This window comes from Protopterus annectens, chromosome 4.part0 (assembly GCF_019279795.1).
Source record: "Protopterus annectens isolate FY-2018-M chromosome 4.part0, PAN1.0, whole genome shotgun sequence".
NCBI classification, from domain to species: Eukaryota; Metazoa; Chordata; order Ceratodontiformes; family Protopteridae; genus Protopterus; species Protopterus annectens.
Genome location: NC_056733.1, coordinates 891,380,274 through 891,399,904, shown reverse-complemented (window position 1 = coordinate 891,399,904; position 19,631 = coordinate 891,380,274). Strand labels below are relative to the sequence as shown.

General features: G+C 43.2%; 1 protein-coding gene across 4 annotated transcripts in view; it reads left to right on the top strand.

The window, feature by feature from the left end:
• The window catches only part of EIF4ENIF1 (eukaryotic translation initiation factor 4E nuclear import factor 1), a 1,251,142-nt gene that overhangs the window by 50,688 nt on the left and 1,180,823 nt on the right, over positions 1–19,631 (top strand). For all 4 annotated transcript variants that reach the window (XM_044068847.1, XM_044068848.1, XM_044068846.1 and 1 more), the window contains exon 2: positions 9,725–9,834. In XM_044068847.1, the coding sequence (XP_043924782.1) occupies positions 9,742–9,834 (93 nt within the window). In that variant the 5' untranslated portion in view covers positions 9,725–9,741. The remainder of the gene's footprint in view (positions 1–9,724; positions 9,835–19,631) is intronic.

The window sequence follows — 19,631 nt, the reverse complement described above, 5'->3', positions numbered from 1 at the left end:
GTGGGACGCCACTTGTAACTGGTTTGGAGTCTGACATGGCTCCAGCAATTCTAACCATGTGGGTTCTGTCCTTGAGCCAGTTTACAACCCATCTAGTGACATAGGGGTTTATATTTAAGCTGGTGAGCTTATCTATAATGCCCGAGTGGGGTATTGTATCGAAGGCTTTTGCGAGGTCCAGGTATGCTGTGTGGACCACCTTCCCCTCATCAATGGCCTTGATGACGATTTCAAAGAAATCGACCAGGTTTAAGAGGCAGGATCTGCCCTTAAAGCCGAACTGGGTAGGATCCAGTGTCTGTAGGTCCCCAATATCTTTGAGGTCTATGATCCTTTCCATAGCTTTGCAGACCAAGCTAGTCAGGCTTATGGGCGATAGTTTCCAGGATCAGTTGAGGCACCACCTTTGTGGAGAGGGACCACTGTTGCTGTATGCCACTCTTTGGGTACATATCCTGTAGTAAGGCTGAGATTGAACAGTAGTTTTATGTTTGTGTTCAGCTCTTCTTGGAGTTCATGTAGGACACAGCCTGGGACACAGTCTGGTCCCATTGATATGGTGTTTTTTTTGCTTTTGAGAGGGCGGCTCTTACCTGAGCATCTGAGATGTCAGGGGGGCAGCACTCTGCTGGGATAGTTATTTGTCCTTTTGGGGGGGGGGGGAGAGAAGCTTGCGCTGAACCTGTCCGCTAGAATGTTGGCTACCTACCCTTCCTCTGATTCTGGAATATCTGGCTGATTTTGCTTAAGGGTGGTCTTCCTTTATATCCAGATCCATGCTTCAGCTATCTCTACTCATTGTTCTCTTGAACAGCCCATTTTCTCTCCTCCCCTGATGAAAATGTTTCTTAGAGGTGCTTGCAATTTAAAACCTCCCAGAACACCTACGCCAGTCTGGGATCTTCATTTTGTTCTGGAGAAACTCGCTCTCTTCCTCCTTTTAGAGCCAGCTGCCTCTACAGATATAAAGTTTATCTTGGAAGGCCACCTTCCACTTGGCTATTACTTCAGCAAGGATGGATGTTCATCTCACATTGCTGCAGTCCTTACACTTGGGTAGTCCGCTGTCCTCGGTCGGCCCGAATATCAAAGTATAAGGCTGACGTCGGTCAGGGCACATTTGACTGACATCAGGACGTCAGGGTACAAATGCGCATGACCGACGTCATATCCTCAGTCTTTTTTGCCGCATGGTCCGATGCAGAAGCAGCATTGCAAGTGCCGGTTGGCGTTCTGAGATTTTTCGATTTAGAAGTTTCAGACAGAGTTCAAAGTTGGCTAAGTACCCCGTTGGGGAATATTTTAGTTTTTTCTTGCCTCAGTCATTTACCGGATGTCAGAAAAAGTCAATAATTGCATTTCTTGTGGGAAACAGATACCGCATAGAGATCATCATACTTTGTGTATTCCTTGCTTAGGGCCTGAGCACGACGTTGTTGGCTGCCGCTCTTGTGCTAGATTTAATAAACGCACTATAAAGAGAAGGTTGGATTGTGCAAGGTTAGTCTTTGGGAAGCGGTGCAACTATAAAATGCCGTCGGATGCTCAGACACCCGCTTCTTCGAAGAAGCGCAAGGACAAGGCAGTTAAGCCTAGGCTAGAAGAACCGTCTGTACCGGACGCCGGTTCTTTAGAGGTGTCGGTGGAGCCGGTGGCTCCACCGGAGGTTTCTTTGTGTTCCCAGGGTGAGACCTTATTGCAAGATGTGGCCTCTCAGGAGACAAGTCAGGCTGAGGGGGCTTCTAAAGTTACTATACTCCCCTCCCTTCCTAAGGTGGCTAGGCCCTCTCCTTCTGTTTCAAAGGCTTCTCCCAGGGGCAGGCCAGGTTTGGCTTCAGTTGGTGTTACCCCTAGCTCTTCAGGTACTGTGCCCAAGAAGCATATGCTTAAAATGGCAGAAGATTTGATTACTTTAATTAGGGGTTCTATGCCCCCTCCTGATAAGAGACCTAGGGTGGAGCCTGAGCTGGGGGGTTTTGAGCAGGCTTCAGATATTTCAGAGTCTTTGGCTGAAGACTTGCAGGAGTACTCTCCTTATTCCGATTCTGATGTGGATGATTCTACTCCTTCTGCTACTCCTCCTGAGGATTTTTCTTTTTCAGAAACTCTTCATGCCATGAGGGAGCATTTTAAGTGGGAAGGTCAGGACTTCTCTGATTCCAGGAAAAGGCTTAGGGAATTTCTGTTTTTACCCCAGCATAGGCCTTTGGCTATACCTCCTGTTTTGGATGTAGTGGAAGATGTTTTTACAGAGGCTTCTCTTAATCCTGATTCTTTGCCTCCTGCTCCTGTTAAGCCGGATAGATATTACAGGGTGCCTGAAGCTCATAAGTATCTTAAGAGTCCTAGGGCAGACCCAGAAACTGTTAGCCAGGGACCTGAAGGTGTTAAGGCTTCTGTTAAAATCCGGTTCCTGCAGACAAGGAGGCTAGGGCCTTGGATAGATGGGGAAAGAAAGTCTATACTTCTTCCACTCTTGCTATGAGGGCTCTGAATTGCCAGTTTCACATGTTGAAATACCAAAACTATCTCCTTTCACAATTGAAGTCTAAGGTTGATGCTCTGACAGTAGGTATTGATTGTAAAGAGTTGCAAGATTTAGTGCATGTTTCTGAACAGGTGGGTAAGCATTCTTTGCAATGTGGTTTTGATGCTGTACAGGCCTCGTCTAGGGTGGCTGCCACTGGGTCAGTTCTTCGCAGGCACGCCTGGCTGAGGGATCAGAATTTGTCTGAACATCTTAAAACAAGGATTTTAGATGCTCCTTTACAATCTGACGTGTTTGGTCCTCCTGTTGAGACAGTTTTAAAGAAAATGGAAGACAAGGCTAAGTCTATGCAGACTGTTAAAGATTTTTTGCAGGTCCAGCCTCCAAAGTTTAGTAGAAATTGGCCTACTAAGGGGTGGACGTATCCTTCTTATGATTCCCAGTCTAGGGGTAGATCTAGACGTGGTAAGGGCAGAGCTCAGGGCTCTTTCAGGCCTAGAACAGGGAGTTCTCCTGCACAGGCTTCGGGTGAGGGCAGGGGTCAGTCCTTTCGTAAGCAGACCCAATGACCTACCTTTTCAGCTGCCAGAGCCTGCTCGTCTGGCAGCACCTTTGGGAGGAAGGTTGGTGCTTTTCAAAGAAAATTGGAGTTTAATTACCCAGGACAGATGGGTATTGGATATCATACACCACGGCTACAGGTTTTATTTCCATACCTTGCCTCCTTTCAAAGGCATGCCAGACGTTCCTCCTCAACAAAGAATAGAGGCTCACAAACAGGTTTCTCTGTTGCTCCAACTAGGGGCCATACAGCCAGTTCCTCTGCCAGAAGTGGGCCTAGGATTTTATTCTCGCCTGTTCCTAGTACCAAAGAAGGGGAACACGTGGAGACCAATTTTGGATTTATCTATCCTCAACACTTATCTGGACATTCCCAAGTTCAAAATGTTGACGTTACAGCAGCTTTTACCTCTGCTGGGCAAAGATCATTGGATGGTAACTTTGGATCTCAAGGAGGCTTACCTTCATGTTCCTATCAGACTAAGTTGCAGAAAGTATCTGCGTTTTCGAGCTGGGACTTCTCACTATCAGTTCTCTGCATTGCCCTTTGGCTTATCTACTGCGCCCAGAGTGTTCACGAAAGTTCTGGCTCCAGTGATAGCTTTCTTCAGACTAAAAGGAATACAGATCTATCCTTATTTGGACGACTGCCTAATTCTGGCTCAAGGAAGGGAAGAGCTTCTTCATCATTTGGAATATGTGATAGCAGTGCTAAGATGCCTAGGGTATTCTGTGAACGAAATAAAGTCCAGTCTAGTACCCTCTCAAGACATGTGCTTTCTGGGTGTGAGACTGAATACAGCATCCCAGATGGCCTTTTTAACCCCGGACAAACAAGAGTCTATCCCTTTACTTCCATCAACTATCTCATCAGTCCGGGCTGACTGCAAGGACAGTCCTTCAAGCCTTAGGGTTCATGGCATCTTGTATTCTGGTGCTTCCCAATGCCAAACTGCATATGAGGAAGCTACAATGGTATCTCAAAAATGTATGGACACAGCACTGCTAGGATCTGGACACTGTCATTCAAATAATACCTTGCATTCAAAAGGAATTTTTGTGGTGGGCTCAGGAATGTCACCTAAACAAGGGACTCTCTGACCCGGCCAGAGGCGAGTCAGATTTTAACGACAGATGCCTCAGACAAAGCTTGGGGAGCTCATCTAAATGGAAAGTGGATACAAAACAAGTGGCCTGTCAGACTACAACATCTACATATCAACATGAAGGAGATGTTAGCAGTCCAGTTTGCATTAATAGCTTTCCAGGAATTACTTCTTCCAGGACAGGTGTTGATTCTAACAGACAACACAACTGTCATGTGGTACATCAACAAGCAAGGGGGAACACATTCTTATCCTCTATGCAGGCAAGCAATGATTTTGTGGGAGACTGCTCTCAGTTTACAACTCAATCTTCAGGCAAGGTTTCTGCCAGGAGCACAGAACTCCTTAGCAGATGTGTTGAGCAGGCAATTATGGATCCCCACGAGTGGAAATTGGATCCTCATGTGTTTCAGAAATTGACAGTGTCATGGGGAACTCCAGACATAGATCTGTTCGCTTCTCCACTAAACCATCAGCTGCCAAAGTTTTGCACAAAAAGGCTTCATCCCACAGCTTGGAAAGTGGATGCTCTTTCTTTCAATTGGAGCAATCTTCATGTGTATGCCTTTCCACCTCTGCCCCTCCTCCTAAAGGTACTTCTAAAGGTCAGACAGGACAAGCCAAGGATGATTTTAATAGCTCCAGATTGGCCTCGACAGCACTGGTACCCATTACTGAGAAGTCTGATACGGAAGCCTCCATGGCCTTTGCCTTCGATTCCACACCTGTTGTCACAGGAGGACAGCCATTTGCTCAATGTCAAACTTCACTCTTCACCTGACAGCCTGGCATATTCTGTTTTGAACCATAGAGGGTCTCAACTTCCACAACAAGTTTTGAATGTGATTTTGGAAGCTAGAAGGCCTAGCACAAGGAAAGTGTACGCAGATAAATGGAAGAGATTTTTATTTTGGAGTGCAGCAAAAGATTTTGATGTTTCTGAGCCTAATTTGAGTGTGGCTCTTCAATATCTTACTGAGTTACTAGACAAAGGTTTGTCTTTCTCTTCTATTAAAGTTCATGCTGCAGCAATTTCTGCTCACTATGATTGCGACCCACCATTGTTTTCTCATCCTTTGTTCAAGCAATTTCTTAGAGGCGAAGAATATAAGACCCCCTAAGAGCTCCTACTCCTGCTTGGGATCTCAATTTTGTGTTGGAGAAACTCACTCTACAACCTTTTGAGCCTGCAGCTACTGCTGAGTTGAAATATTTATCATGGAAAACTGCTTTTTTGTTGGCCATTACCTCTGCAAGAAGGGTTTCTGAATTACAGGCCCTCATGGCAGTTGAGCCTTTCTTGATTTTCCATAAGGATAGGGTATCATTACATACTAATCCTTCCTTTATGCCTAAGGTGGTTTCTAGTGTGGCTTTAAACCAAACTATTCATTTGCCTACTTTTTATGCAAATCCCCAAAATAAAGAGGAAAAGATTTTGCACACTTTAGATGTTCACAGGCAGTTGCGTTATTATTTGGACAGAACTAAAAGGTTCAGGCAGTCTCAGCAGTTGTTGGTTTCTTTTGCTTTGAGTTCTCAGGGCAAGCCTGTGTCAAAACAAACTATTTCTAAGTGGATTGGGTTTTGCATTGCTTTCTGTTATTCCCATCATGGCAAGGAGATTCCAGCTGGGATTAGGCCTCATTCCACTAGGGCTACTGCCACTTCAACAGCTTTTTTGAGGGGTGTGGCAACCAAGGATATTTTGGAGGCAGCTACTTGGAGTTCTGTGCCTACTTTCTCTAGGCATTATCACCTGCCACTTTACTCTAAGTCCAGGGCTGGTTTTGCCACTGCTGTTTTGCAGGGCATTTTGGCAGCTCCTGCTTCCTTGTAGTTGGCCATCCTCCCTTACCTCTGCTTTGGGATTCTACCCAAGTGTAAGGACTGCAGCAATGTGAGATGAAGAACATAGTACAGTTTTGTACCTACCATAAATGTAGATGTTCGAAGATCCACATTGCTGCAGTCCAATTTACCCTCCCTCCTTCCCCTCTGTAGTTAGAGGTGGTTGTGTGGGTTGGGTTGTACATATTGTGTATTGTATATGTTGTTCATATAGTTAGTGCAAGGTTGGTTGGTTGTTTGCTATCTTTTGGTTTTGACCTTTATTTTTTGGGTCTTCTGACATCTGGGGCAAGAAAAGACTGAGGATATGACGTCAGTCATGCGCATTTGTACCCTGACGTCCTGATGTCAGTCAAATGCGCCCTGACCGACGTCAGCCTTATACTTTGATATTCGGGCCGACCGAGGACAGCGGACTACCCAAGTGTAAGGACTGCAGCAATGTGGATCTTCGAACATCTACATTTATGGTAGGTACAAAACTGTACTTTTCGGAGCTGCAAGCTTTGGCTGTGGAGCCTTTTTTTCCCTGCAGATGGTCTCTGAGGACTAATCCCTCCTTTATGCCCAAGGTGGTTTCCAGCCTCACTCTTAATCGGTCCATACACCTTCCTACCTTCTTTCCTAATCTTTGCAATAGAAGTGAAAGGATCCTACATTCTCTGTGCACAGACTGCTCCAGTTTTACCTGGACAGGGCTAAGGTCCTTTGGAAATCGGCACAGTTATTGGTCAGTTCTGCCCCTGGAGCCCAGGGCAAGGCCATTTCTAAGCAAACAATTTCTAAATGGATTGCACATTGCATTACTTTATTCCTTTCATGGCAAATCTCTGCCTCAAGGTGTTAGGATCCACTCTAATAGAGCGGATTCCACTTCTGCAGCCTTTCTAAGGGGTGTCCCTACTAAAGACGTTTGGAAGCTGCCACATGGTCTTCTGTTCACACTTTCACAAAGCATTGTAATTCGCGTCTGTTTTCCGCAGTCAGGGCAGGGTTTGCCACTGGTGGTGCAGGGCATTATCTTCGACCCTTGATGCTGTTGGTTCCTTCCCCCTTTTTCTCTGGGCTTTGGTAATCGACCCGTTTGTTAGGACTGCAACAGTGAAACACTATTAACATAGTACAGTTGTGTACACTTGCCATACATATAGATGTTTGAGTGTATTTAATGTTGCATTCCTGGTTTCCTTCCCTCCACCCCTCCCCCCTTTTTCTGGTCTTCTATTCTCTTTTCCTAAACTACAGGCTTAAATTTGTCAAATTGGATTTTGTTTTAAGCCTTATTTTCTGGGTACTCCTTGACTGTTGCGGCAAGCAAGACTGAGGAAGTGACGTCTGCTGCCTCCTTTTTATCGGACGCCCTGACATCCTTTGCAACGGATGGCAACCAACATTTTTACTCTTTGGTATTCTGGACGACTGAGGGCTACCAGGAGCCGGATAACCTATTTGTTAGGACTGCAGCAATGAATATACTCTTAACTACATTTATGGTAAGTGTACACAACCGTACTTTGTCTGCTACTGTTTTCCAGATATTTAGAAAAACATGAACTTGACTATGTACAAATATCAGTGCAACTTTTGTTTGCTGCTTTAAGCTTCAAGGTGAAATGTTTTGATACTTTGAAGCATGGGTTTGGAATTGTTAATGCAAATAGAACAAGTAATTGATGCCTGGAGGCCTCAGGCTGTAACTGCCGAAACACTTTCAGGCATCAATAGGCTGGGATGAGTTAAGAACATTAAATCATTTCTGGTCCCTAGGAACTCTATCACTGACCACACCATAGTGAGGTGGTATCGGGTTATAACTTTTCCAGGCTTGCCAAGATGACCTGAGCAGTGGCAACCTGGTTTTACTCTTGGGCTTTATACATTCCATACAACGTCCTTGCTGAGCAGGACATGGGCATACCCTTGCAAATGGAAACTACACCTCCAGGGTCTTTGGGAATTAACCTCAAGTAGATTTGTTTGGCCTCATTTCAAAACAGAAATGCTGCTCCAGGATTCCTTGCAAACTGGCCTGAAAAGCTGCTTTTCCCATAGGCAGGAATGTTTTTGTATGCTCTTACACTTTCACTTGATGCCCAGGCTTCAAAACATTCACAGGTGCTCCCAAAGGTTATGGTATCACCCTTGGTCATTTTCAAAACTGAACCACTGCGGCTCTGCCACAAGGGAAACTACCACAAGCTTCCCCACAGACTAGATTTGCTCATAAGGTAGGGGTTGTTTAATCAATGCAAACTTGATCACCCTTCATTTGACCGCCTTTGATAGTATTGCTATTTTTAGGCACTTTTTTTTTTTTTATGAACGTGCATCTGGCACAAAGGAGGATAAAACTGTCACTAGGAAATCATGTAAACAAGTGGGGGAAATTTATTTTCTTGGTCCCCCACTAAGACCAGGACCCTTTTTAAGGCCAGAACATCTTTCTAAAATTTGAGTTTGTGGCATTGATCTTCATTTCTGCTTGTCCTTACTTTCACTGTTTTTATACTAGTCTGTTTTTGAAAGGTGGTTTACCTATCCATCTTCCAAGAGAATAGATTACTCCTTGGGATCTTAATGTTTGTACTTGGAAACGCTACCATCTGAGCCAGCTCATCGGGCTGATTTTGAAGTTCCTGGCTTGGTGGAAAACTGCTACTCTTTTCCCCAACGTCTGCAAGAAGTGTCAGTTGCAGATGGTCGTGGTGAGTCAACCCTACATGCTTTTTTTATATACGCACAGGGTTTCTTTGGAAAAAAGCTTAAGCCTGAGGTGCCTTCAGAAGTTACCTTGATCAGTCTGTTAAATCTCTGTTCTCCAGTGGTTAAGACAAAGTAAGCCGACCATTTCTAGATGGTTCTCATGCTATTTCTTTTGTCAAACAAACCACTTCAGGTTGGGTTGGGAGTGGGACCCATTCTAGCAGGGCTTTGGCTTCCATTTCTTTTTGGAAAGAGGTAGAGTATGATTCAAACTGCAACCTGATCCCTTGTACACTCGCAAAACATTGTAAACTGGATTACATTCTGAGGACAGGCTTGGTTAAGGTCTTTCTGCAGGGTCTCCGGGATTTTTACTTTTTACTTCCCTATATAATGTAAAGCTTGTTGATCTAGCCATACAGCTTGCGCTGTTGCAGTAGTGATTTTGAATGCTTAACATAATTGTAAGTAAAAAACAAAATGGCAGATGTTCTAACAGCTTTTGCAGTAACTGTCCCTGCCTTCAATCTTCCTTGCACTTTTGTGTATAAATATGTAAATTTTCTTGCGTTTGCATTTCATGGCTGTACCTTCCCTTGATACAAGAAGGCTGTGAAGCTCTTGGTGCTCTGATTTCTACTTGTGGATATCTTCAATCCCCATTAGAGGTTTGAGTATTTTGGAAAGTGCCTTGAAGCTTTGAAAGCTGGGCAGTGGTCGTCCGTTGCAGTATATAACCCATACAGTTAAGGCTACAGCAGCAAGGATGTTAGAATGTCCAATATACTATGGTTTAAGGCAGGTTTGGCTTTTATACTCTTAGAAGTAATCTTAGTCTTGCAACATTATCTAAAATGTGTCGTGCTTAGCACTTTGCTAATGGTGTTAAATGTAGGTCCTGGTAGCTGTGTATTTCAGCTTATTTACATTTGAATGATGTTTTAAAACCCTGCAACTTGTTTGTACAATGCAATAATTCACTTGCTTGATTATACAACTGTTCATTTTTGGATAGGTGTAGATTCTTAAATCATGGAAAAGAGCATTTCGGAGCCTGGAAACGGAGAAGGTACAATGCTCATTAAATTGACTTTTGGGAGGAAGTCCCAGTTTCGCTACTCCAAGGTAGGTGAAAAGCCTTTGAATTCAAAAATGATGCATTGAGAATAAGCTTGATTGTGCAGTATTTAGTTCAGTTTATCTTAACTGCATCTAACAGGGCATGTTTAGACTAGACCAGCAATTTCCCTTTGTCTTGCAATGGAAAGTAGTTGTCAGATCTTCACCTTTATGGTGATGTGAAGCGGTATTTGTACCGTTCAGTGCTATGTACTTCTGTAGGGGCCTGTTGGTGGTAATTTTGGGATCTGCTTAGGTTTTCAGGTAGCTTACTTATTAGGTAATATATTTTGAGGGTTCAGGCGCCTAGGCAGCGAGACATTTCCCTGCGGTACATTTTGGCTGGGGACACATGGCTGAAGTGACATTCAGCTGCAGAGAAATATGGATGTTTGCAAATTCCCTGTGGGCAAAGAGAAGAATGTGTTGTCATACCTACAACTTCAATAACCAAATTCACAGGGGGAAAACAGCCATATTTCTCTGCAGCTGAATGTCACTTCAGCCATGTGTCCCCAGCCAAAATGTATCTCAGGGAAATGTCTCACTGCCTAGGCGCCTGAACCCATATTTTGAGCACTACTGAATTCCTTAGGCCAGTGCTGTCACTGGCTTTATCTCTGCAAAAGTCTGTCCTGCGGTTTTGCTCAAAGCAAGTTTTAGTTTGAATGTATCACTGAAAATGTAGTGCTTTTGTAATGTTTTTTCATTCATCAACCAGAGTAGAACACTGATTTGCTATTCAAGTTGAGTTTGGCAAAACAAATCCACTGCTATAAACAGCAGCTGATAAATTGCAGCACAGTTTCAGTGATGGAACATAGCTGGTTTGAGCATTTTCTGATGGCTGTCTTAAATTCTTAGTGTCCAATAAAGAAAATGGTCTGTATTAAAGTTGAAGAGTGGTGCAGGTTTGCTGGCGTGGTCTTCTCTTACTACTGTTGGCAGGGAAAGATAATGATTGCATGGAATGGAGTAAAGGCCAGAATTTCTCCCATCTGTCTTATCTTGTACTTTTTCTCTGGAAATGTTCTCCAGGTGGGCTGCTGAGTAACCGGTAGATTAGAGCTGTCCCCATGTGAAAACCAAAGCTGTTGAAGCCCGTAGAAGTTGCCCATTGTATAAAATTGGTACTGGCTGGTAATTACATTGCAGGGATGCTAGCAGGAAGAAATTTGGAAAATGTAATTGCAAATCGACCAGCAAAGATCTGTGTAGGAGGAACATTACAACCCTTCAGCAATTCAGGTTTTGACAGTAGTGCAAGAGATGGCCTTTAGTGATTATCCAGGAAAAATCAAATGCAGTCAGGTGTTCAGTGGGACACTTGAATATATAAAGTAAAATTACAAAAAGACTGGGAAAAAAAGCTTAAGTAGCTGTTTTGAGTAAATTGAAGTCTGCAGAGATCAAAGACCGAAGTGTTGACAATGGCTGAGTGTGTGGCTTCCAAAGAAATGTTGCTAAATTGCAAGATGGCAAGACTTTTGATTTAAGTTGCTCCAGAGAAATTGAGAAGGGAGTGAACTATCTATTGAAAGTTTGGGTTTCCATGACTAGGTTAACTTGAATGGTTTTATTGGACGATTTCCCCAATTCTAGTCATTACAAGGCAAACACAATTACATCTTCACCAAGATATTTATCAGCAGGAAGAGTAGCTTCCAAAAGTAGTCAGTTTAGGTACTCCATTGTTTGTGGGGAAATTTCTGTACAGAAGGCTAGTTTTTAATTTGGGGGCTGAAAGGCAGATGTGAGGCTGAAGTTTCTTTAGCCAATCTTCAGAACGCTCCTGGAGCATTACACTTAGGAGTTTTTTATGAAAATTTTATAGCCAAATGTGTGATCCAGCAAGTTGAAGGACTACGTCTTGGTCTTCTGTTAACAGGAAAGGCTGGTGGGCAAGACTTGGTGAAATGTTACCTATTGCTGATAAGGCAAACATTTGCACTGAAGTCAGAGTTGAAAGCCAAGAGTTAAATAGCATCAAAAGTGTCTTGGAATTGAACTAGCAACGGGAATTAGAGGTTTGATCAGAAAGACCAGCAACCATATGAAATTAATGAGTAAATAGTAAACTGAAACCTCTGTCCTGCTAGACAGCCTAAATGTGCAAGCTGTTTTGCAAGAAGTGGGTAGAAGACTGGAAGATGGACTTTAAAAAAACTAGCATAAACCCCAGCATCTCCATGTTTAAGACTCTGGACTGAAGTGAGTTTTTTAATTTGTAAATACGGTTAGTCTCCTTTTCATCCTTCCTCAATGAATGGGTTACAGTTACAGATCCGAGCCTCTGACTCTGCTGCATACTAGAGACTTTGGATCCAACTTTCAAGCTTGTCCCTCTACCCATAATGCCCTTGTCCATCCCCAGTACCTCAGATCTTGTTTGCCACCTTCACACACAGACATAGGGTCCTTCTGTTTTGTAGTATTTGATTGTTTCTAATGTTTAATTTTCTTATCCCTCTTAGTCGTTTGGTTTTCTTGTGACCGATTTTCTTACTAGTTAAATAGTAAAGTCTTCTAAATACCATTGTTTTTTTCCTACCCTGTTCAAGGTAATTTTATACAATTGCATGTGTGTATGCGTGTATACGTGTGTGTGTAGATGAAAGTTTTTTTACTGTTGGTGTATTCTCTCCATTTTTGTTCAGTCTGACAAGCCGACTGGGTTTAAAAAAAAAATGTCCTTGTGGGCATAAAATCCTTAACTCTGATGCCCACAAGGAGTGCATTTACTGTGTGGGGCCTACTCAAAATATGAGCTGCTTGGTCTGCTCATACTTTAATTCTCATGCCAAGCTGACAAGAGAAACAAGTGCTCAAAGGTTTGCTGCTTCCTAGTCTACAGCTCAATCCCCCAGTAAGTCCCCAAAACTTGTCTGATCATGGGAAGCTATAGCCCAAGTCTCCCAAGACTCAGAGCCACCCTCCAAGTCACTAAATTGACAGATCTGAAACTACCTGCAGTAGATCTTAAGCTCTTGGATCCAAAGTCTTTGGATCAGATCGTTATTTTTGCTAGTCCAACCACTCAGTTACAAATCCAAAGTCTAGTAATTCATATACTCAAAGGACTATTTCTGCTGAGCTCCTCATGGATTCTGTTACTTTAAGCTTCTTTCTACATTCATGCAGACCCCAGAAACACTGTAGACCTCAGTTGACACATCCAATCGGGTCCTCCAGAAATGTATCTAATGCAGACATGGATGGGATGTGCAAGTTCTTTAGAGCTGAGATCCAGATGGGTTTTTAGACACTGCCCCTTATTAGATCCATGAGTTTTCTGGCCACTACTCAAGTCTTGCCTTCTCCTGATCTGACCTTCAATTTCAGAGCCCTAAGGTTCATCAGACCTTAAGTTTGATTCGAACAGCATTAGTTTGACTGCTTCTCTGAGCAGTTCTGCTCATGTGCCTTAGGATTGAATGGGTCCTGCAGCTTGAAGCATCAGTCTGATCCGTGGTGCTGGGGTCTACTTTGACAGATCATCCCTTCCCTTTGGAACTTGAATGGACACATTTGGGTCTGATTTTCTCCTGTAGGTGTGGATTCAGTTATGCTCTACCTGTACTAGAGCACTGTGCTGCAGTGCAGATGGCCACTGTTTCACCGGGTCTATTTGCCTTTGGAGTTGTGGAAAGGGTTCTCTAGGGATCTGGCTTTATCCCTTGGACCCAACCCATCCCCCTATTCAGTTTTGAATAAAATCAATTTGGCATATTCCACAGGGGCAGCCAGTTCCACCTAGCTTCCAGTGGGTCCCCACAGAACTGTGCTTTTCTAATGATACCACCACTAACCATCCCCCTTGAAGAGTATGTGCAAGCGGAGGTGTAGATTCCCTGTTGGAATCTTACTGAAGCTCTAAAGGAAGAAGGGTCCCCAAATCACAACCCAAGCTGCTCTTTGGAGACAGAGGTACTTGGGGGAAAAAAGGTGGTTGATTACTCTGAAGTATTAGAAGACCAATATTTTTGGAGGCTGTTGGTGTTACCTCATGTAGGTTTTGGGTGCCCCCCAAATTGATCTGGTCTTTTGCCTGGCATGGAAGGAGTTGAATTCCATTGGTGATATATGGCATCACCCAAAGTTCTTAGCCCCTCAAAGATGAATCCCACTGGCGCAAAGTAGTCTCTGTAGTAGATGCAATGGTTGTAGTGGCAGCCACCAAAAAGGAGCTAGAGTAAAGCTGTCCACCCCCTAACAGTCTAGGGTGCTGGACAGATTTGGAAAGTGTTGCTTCAGTGACCATCTTCACCTGGAGGTCTCTGAACTACTTGGCACACTTGTCAAATCTCTGTAGCCTTGTCAAAACTGTCAAACTCGCCCTCTGTCTGCAGAGGATTTCAAAAGAATCTTCTCAGCTGGCCACTCTTGCCAATTTCTAGTTCATCCATGAAGTTATTTTTGTGCAGAAGGTGCCTCACTGGTAGCCGGTTCAGGCTTTGCCATAAAGAGATTCATTTGGATGTAGCTTTGTGACTTTGCCGAGCCTTTCAGGGTGTCTCCTCTATGCTCCTTTAGAACATCTTTGATCTGACTCCTTCATTATTTTCAATCTACAGGTTTCTGGTCTGACTTGGCTACATACCAAAGCTCCAGGTTCCAACATCTGTGCTCCTCCCCTACCCATGATGGTCCTCTCCTTGGAATCTTTGCTTGGCATCTGCTGTCTTGCACTGAGCTCCTCACTGAATCTTTTTTTGTAACTAACTTTAGCTATTCCTTGTAGCCAGTCTTCCATTTAGTGGTATTTTAGTATAGTTTGTCTTGTGCTTTCCCTACCCACCTTTCTTCTACCTGCTCATAGATGTGGATGTGTATGTATATAAACAAATATTTATCTATAGCGGTCTGTGTAGAGATGTCTTAACACTTGAATTTCTCCAAATCTTTTGGGTTTCTAATACTGTGATGGGAATGGACCCTTTTCCTAAGTCAAAGTATGATTAAAGTTAATGAAATAAGTATTGCTCAAGTTTTTAGATCACGTTCTTGTCCCAAACTGATTTTCTGGTGCTGCAGTTTTCCTGCTGTAAATGTTGCTTTTGCACCCTTAAGACCAAGTGACTTTTATATCTGAAGTTGACAACCTGCAGCTGTGCTTTCGGTTGCTTGTCTAAGCTATGCAGTTTTAAATCCTAAACAGAGCAGTCCTTAAACTTGTTTTAAGGAGCCAAATTGAAGCCATAGCCTAAGTAAACAGCTTAATAGGTTTAATGGTGAGGCAGAAAAGCAATGGTGAGTCACCCTGGAATGCCCCCCTCTGAATTTTTATTCCTGTGATGATCTATCCTTTTATCATGGCTTAAAAGTGGTCTGCCACTGTTTCATGGTCACTAATGTAGTTTGTGTAGGGTGTGCATCTTGTACACTTTTAAAAACACTTCATTAATGTGGGATACTAACAAATCTTTATTTTTTTGTCAGTCCATGCCATACTTAAATTCTTCCTCTTACAGTTCTCCAGTAAGACTTAAGTCCTTTGTTCTATACAACTTTCTTTTATTGTCCTTTTGCTCTGCTGCTATAACTTTTCTTAATGACTACAAACTCGGTCAGCATCAATTCACCTCTAGTTTATATGTAGTCTGAAGGCAAGTTATTGGCCTATAATTTTTAGGGTAACTTGCGGGTTCACTTGAGCATTTTGCATGTTAGCCAGGTTGGTGTCTGTTCGGGGTGTGCATATAGTTACTTGTGGCCAAATCCTTGTGCAAAGATGTTAATACTTCTAACCAAAAGTTAGATACTGCATCTGGGCCTAGAGTTTTCCAGTTGGGGGCTTTTCTTTGTCTCAATCTCTCTGGCTGTTCATCTCATTTCATATCCTGCAACTTTTAAACTTATTTGTTTTACTTCTATCAGTTTAGCGTCTTTGTGCCACAGGATCTTCATAAATACTTCTCCAAAATGTATCTACTTCCTCTTTTTGGTGGTCTTTCAATTTTTTACCTTTTTTCTCAATTCTCAAACTTTTGGGTCATCCATAAGTTGCTTAGTTTGTATGTATAAATTGATATAAAACAGTTCTCTCTTTACCTCCGCTAGACAGAAGTCAAATATTAATGCAGTTTGCCATTGTGTAAGTTTTAAGATGAAATCCTTGTACATAGTATGGTTGTGGAATTACTGAAGCAAATTTAAACTAGCAATATTTGACTCCTAGAGATGTCTGTAGCAGTTAACTGTAGATGCACCTGGAGTTACTCGGATGTAGTTATTTAAAGCAACACAGTATTAGAACGCAGATTTCTGTATCTTCTGTTTTTCCACTTTGTGCTGGAATTTTGTCTGTTTGCAACAGTGCATGATAGATCAGTCTGTTCTAATGCTGTGCATTGCTTTAATCACATCCATCCAGTATTTTTGATCTATTCCCTCTTCTGTAGTCTGACAGTTGTCTTAATTGCTTTGTAGTTTTCTCTATTCGATACTTCCATGCTGGTTTTAGTATGTTCTTAGTGTTTCACTGTTGCAGTCAATACGTTTGGGTAATCTGCTGGCAGGTTGCCCTCGTCGGCCTGAATAACAGTCTTGGGTCCTGCGTCGGTTGTGGTGGTCTCTTCCATGACATCAGGTTGTCAGGAGTATAAAAATGCAGCTGATGCCATTTTATTCTGTCTTGCCGTATGGTGCCAGAAGCAATTTGCAAGTGCCAGTCGGCAGACTCCTGAAATTTTTGTGTTTTAGAGTTTCAGAACCAGTCTTCAAACTAAAGCCAAGTACCCTGTTGGGGAAACTTTTCTTGCTCCTTACAGATGTCCGTAAAAGTTAATTGCATTACTTATGTGAAGCAAATATCTTAAGGATTTTCATTTGTACTGTATTCCTTTCCTAGGCCCTGATCACAATGTGCCTTGCTGTCTGTTTTGTGCTAGATTTAACCAACATACTATTAAGCATCTGTATATTTTTGCTTCTAAATATTTTGGTTCAAGATTTAACTATCCTGAAATGTCTGCTCGACTACTGGAGTTCACAAACACAAGGAAAAAGACCGCGTTGAGGTCCAAAACTGAAGCTTCTCCTAAGCCAGTCACTGGTTCACTGGTACTCTGAAGTGCTTTCGCAGCTCCTGATACCTGCTACTTTTGAGTCGCAGGCCTCTACAGAGACCCATTCGAAGTCTGGTATGCCGCAAGAGTATTGAACCCGTGGATGTCTATCCCTCTGATAGGTCCGGAGCTGCTAAGCAGGCACCGGCTTCTGAGGATGTTTACAGGCCTCAACATTTTTATATTAAACAGACGGCAGCAACGAAAATAAGGTAAAAAAAAAATTTGAAGCATGAGCCACGTGCTCAGGCCCCTATGCCTAAAAAGAAATGATTAAAATGGCTGAGGATTTAATTGCCTTGATCAGGGGTTCCCAACCCCCCCCCTCCTGTTAAGAGGCCTAGTCAAGGCACTGAATATGAGTCTTCAGATCAGGTTTCCATTTCTTGTCGGGAATTTTCTATTGCACCCTGAGGATTCTGATGCAGAGGAATCCATCTCATCTGCATCTCCTCCTGAGGATCTCTCTTTTGGAGAGACTGCATACTTCAAGTGAGCGTTTTCACTGGGAGAGTCAGGACTTCTCTGACTCAAAAGAAGCTTAGGGATTTCCTTCTTCCTCTGCATAGGCCTTTGGCAGTACTTCCTGTGTTACATTGTTGTGTTCTTGGAGTCAAGCATGGCTCCTGATTTCCCTGCCTCTGGCTCCTAGTAAGCCAGACAGATATTACAGGGTTCCTGACTCCCACAAATTTCTTTTCAAAAATCCTGCTGCTGATCCTGAGACTATTTCTCAGAGTCCCAAGGGTGTTAAGGCTTCTACAGCCAAAAATCCTACCCCTTCTGATAGAGATTCCAGGGCGCTGGATAGATGCGGTAAGAAGGTTTATACATCTGCAACCTTGGCAATCAGGGCTTAAAACTGCCTGTTTCATATGCTTAAATATCAACCGCACTTTATGGGCTTACTGGAACAGAAAATGATTTCTGATTGTGTGGAAAATAGAGGATTTATTGCATTCAGCAGAACGGGTTGGAAAGCAGACTTTGCAATGTGGTTTTGATTCCTTGGAGGCCTCTTGTAGGGTTGCCGTTACTGGATCTGTGATTAGAACGCATGCCCGACTCAAGGAGCAAAATCTGCCTGATCATGTTAAAGCTAAATTGTTGGATGCCTCTCTGCAGCATGATACTCTGGTAATAAGGCACAAGAGGTTTTGAAGAAAATGGAAGACTGAGCTATATGCAAGTGCAGCCACCCAGGTTCATTAGGCACTGGCCTACTAAAAATTGGTTCTTTCCTGTGTCCAACAGAGCCACTCTGGGCAAACCCAGGTGCTCAAAAGCTCCAGATATCAATCACCGGGTACTAACAAAGCACAACCCTACAGTAAGAAGTCTCAATGACTTTTCTCTACAATCTCCAAGCACTTACCTTTTGGCAGCCTCCTTGGGGGGAAGACTAGCACTTCTTGCTCAAATCTGGCAGTTAATTACCCAGGACAAGTGGGTATTAAACATAGTATCCCAGGGGTACAGATTTCATTTCCATACTTTGCCAATTCCAGACAGATGGCCGGATCTGCCACAAAGCCAGTGGGCAGAGGCCCAGAAACAAGTCATGTCCCTCATGGATATGGGGGCTATTCATCCTGTACCAGAAAAGGAATAAGGACAAGGATTTTATTAAAGACTTTTTCTGGTACCCAGAAAAGACAATTCATGGTGTCCAATACTGGACTTAACGATTCTGAACACTTTCCTTGACATTCCAAAATTCAAAATGCTGACCTTGCAACAGCTGCTTCCTGTGCTAGTTGATGCTTGGTTAGTGCCTCTAGACTTGAGAGGCATACCTGCATATCCCAATAAGGGAATCGTGCAGAAGATACCGCTGCTTCAAAGCAGGTTTTTTGCATTACCAATTCTCTGCCCTGACCTTTGGCTTATCTACTGTGCCCAGGGTCTTTACGAAGTGCCTGGCACCAGTAATTGCTTTCTGCAGACATTCAAATGTATCCTTATCTGGACAATTGTCTCATTCAAGCAGAGGAAAAGGACACTTCAATATCTGGCATTAGTAAAAAGGCTTCTAGCATGCCTAGGGTACACCATAAACTAAAATAAATCACAATTGGTATCTCAAATTATTCAATACAACTGCCCAGATGGCTTACCTCACGCCAGGCAAAGGCAACTGACAGCCTGCTTCAAACAAATTATTCAATACAACTGCCCAGATGGCTAACCTCACGCCAGGCAAAGGCAACTGACAACATACTTCAAACAAATGGCAACAAAAACCCAGTTATCTGAAAGACAAATTCTGCAGGCTTTGGGGTTCATGGAATCCTGCATTCTACTAATTCCTTATGCGAAACTGCATATGAGGAAACTTCAATGGTACCTAAGTTTGAGTAAACATAGTCGCAGCCTGGAAACCATGATTCCTCTCATTCCCTGCCTACAACAGGAGTTTCTTTGGGCAGAGATGTCACCAAAACAAGGGACTGTCGCACCCTCTTAGGGTTGGGAGGGTGGCCTAATAGTTAAGGTGTTTGCCTTGCAAACACAAGGTGCAGGGTTTGAGTCTCACAAGGGATAATTGACTAAGCTTAAAATGGCTCTAAAGGGAAGTTAGCTTAGTACCTACCTATGAACTTTATCCCCTGCCGCCCAAACCCTAGCTACAAACACATCAGACTATGCTCGGGGGTCCACCTGGCAGGGAGATGCATTCAGGGCAAATGGAGCCCAAACCAAATACATCTGTATATCAACCAGAAAGAAATGCTA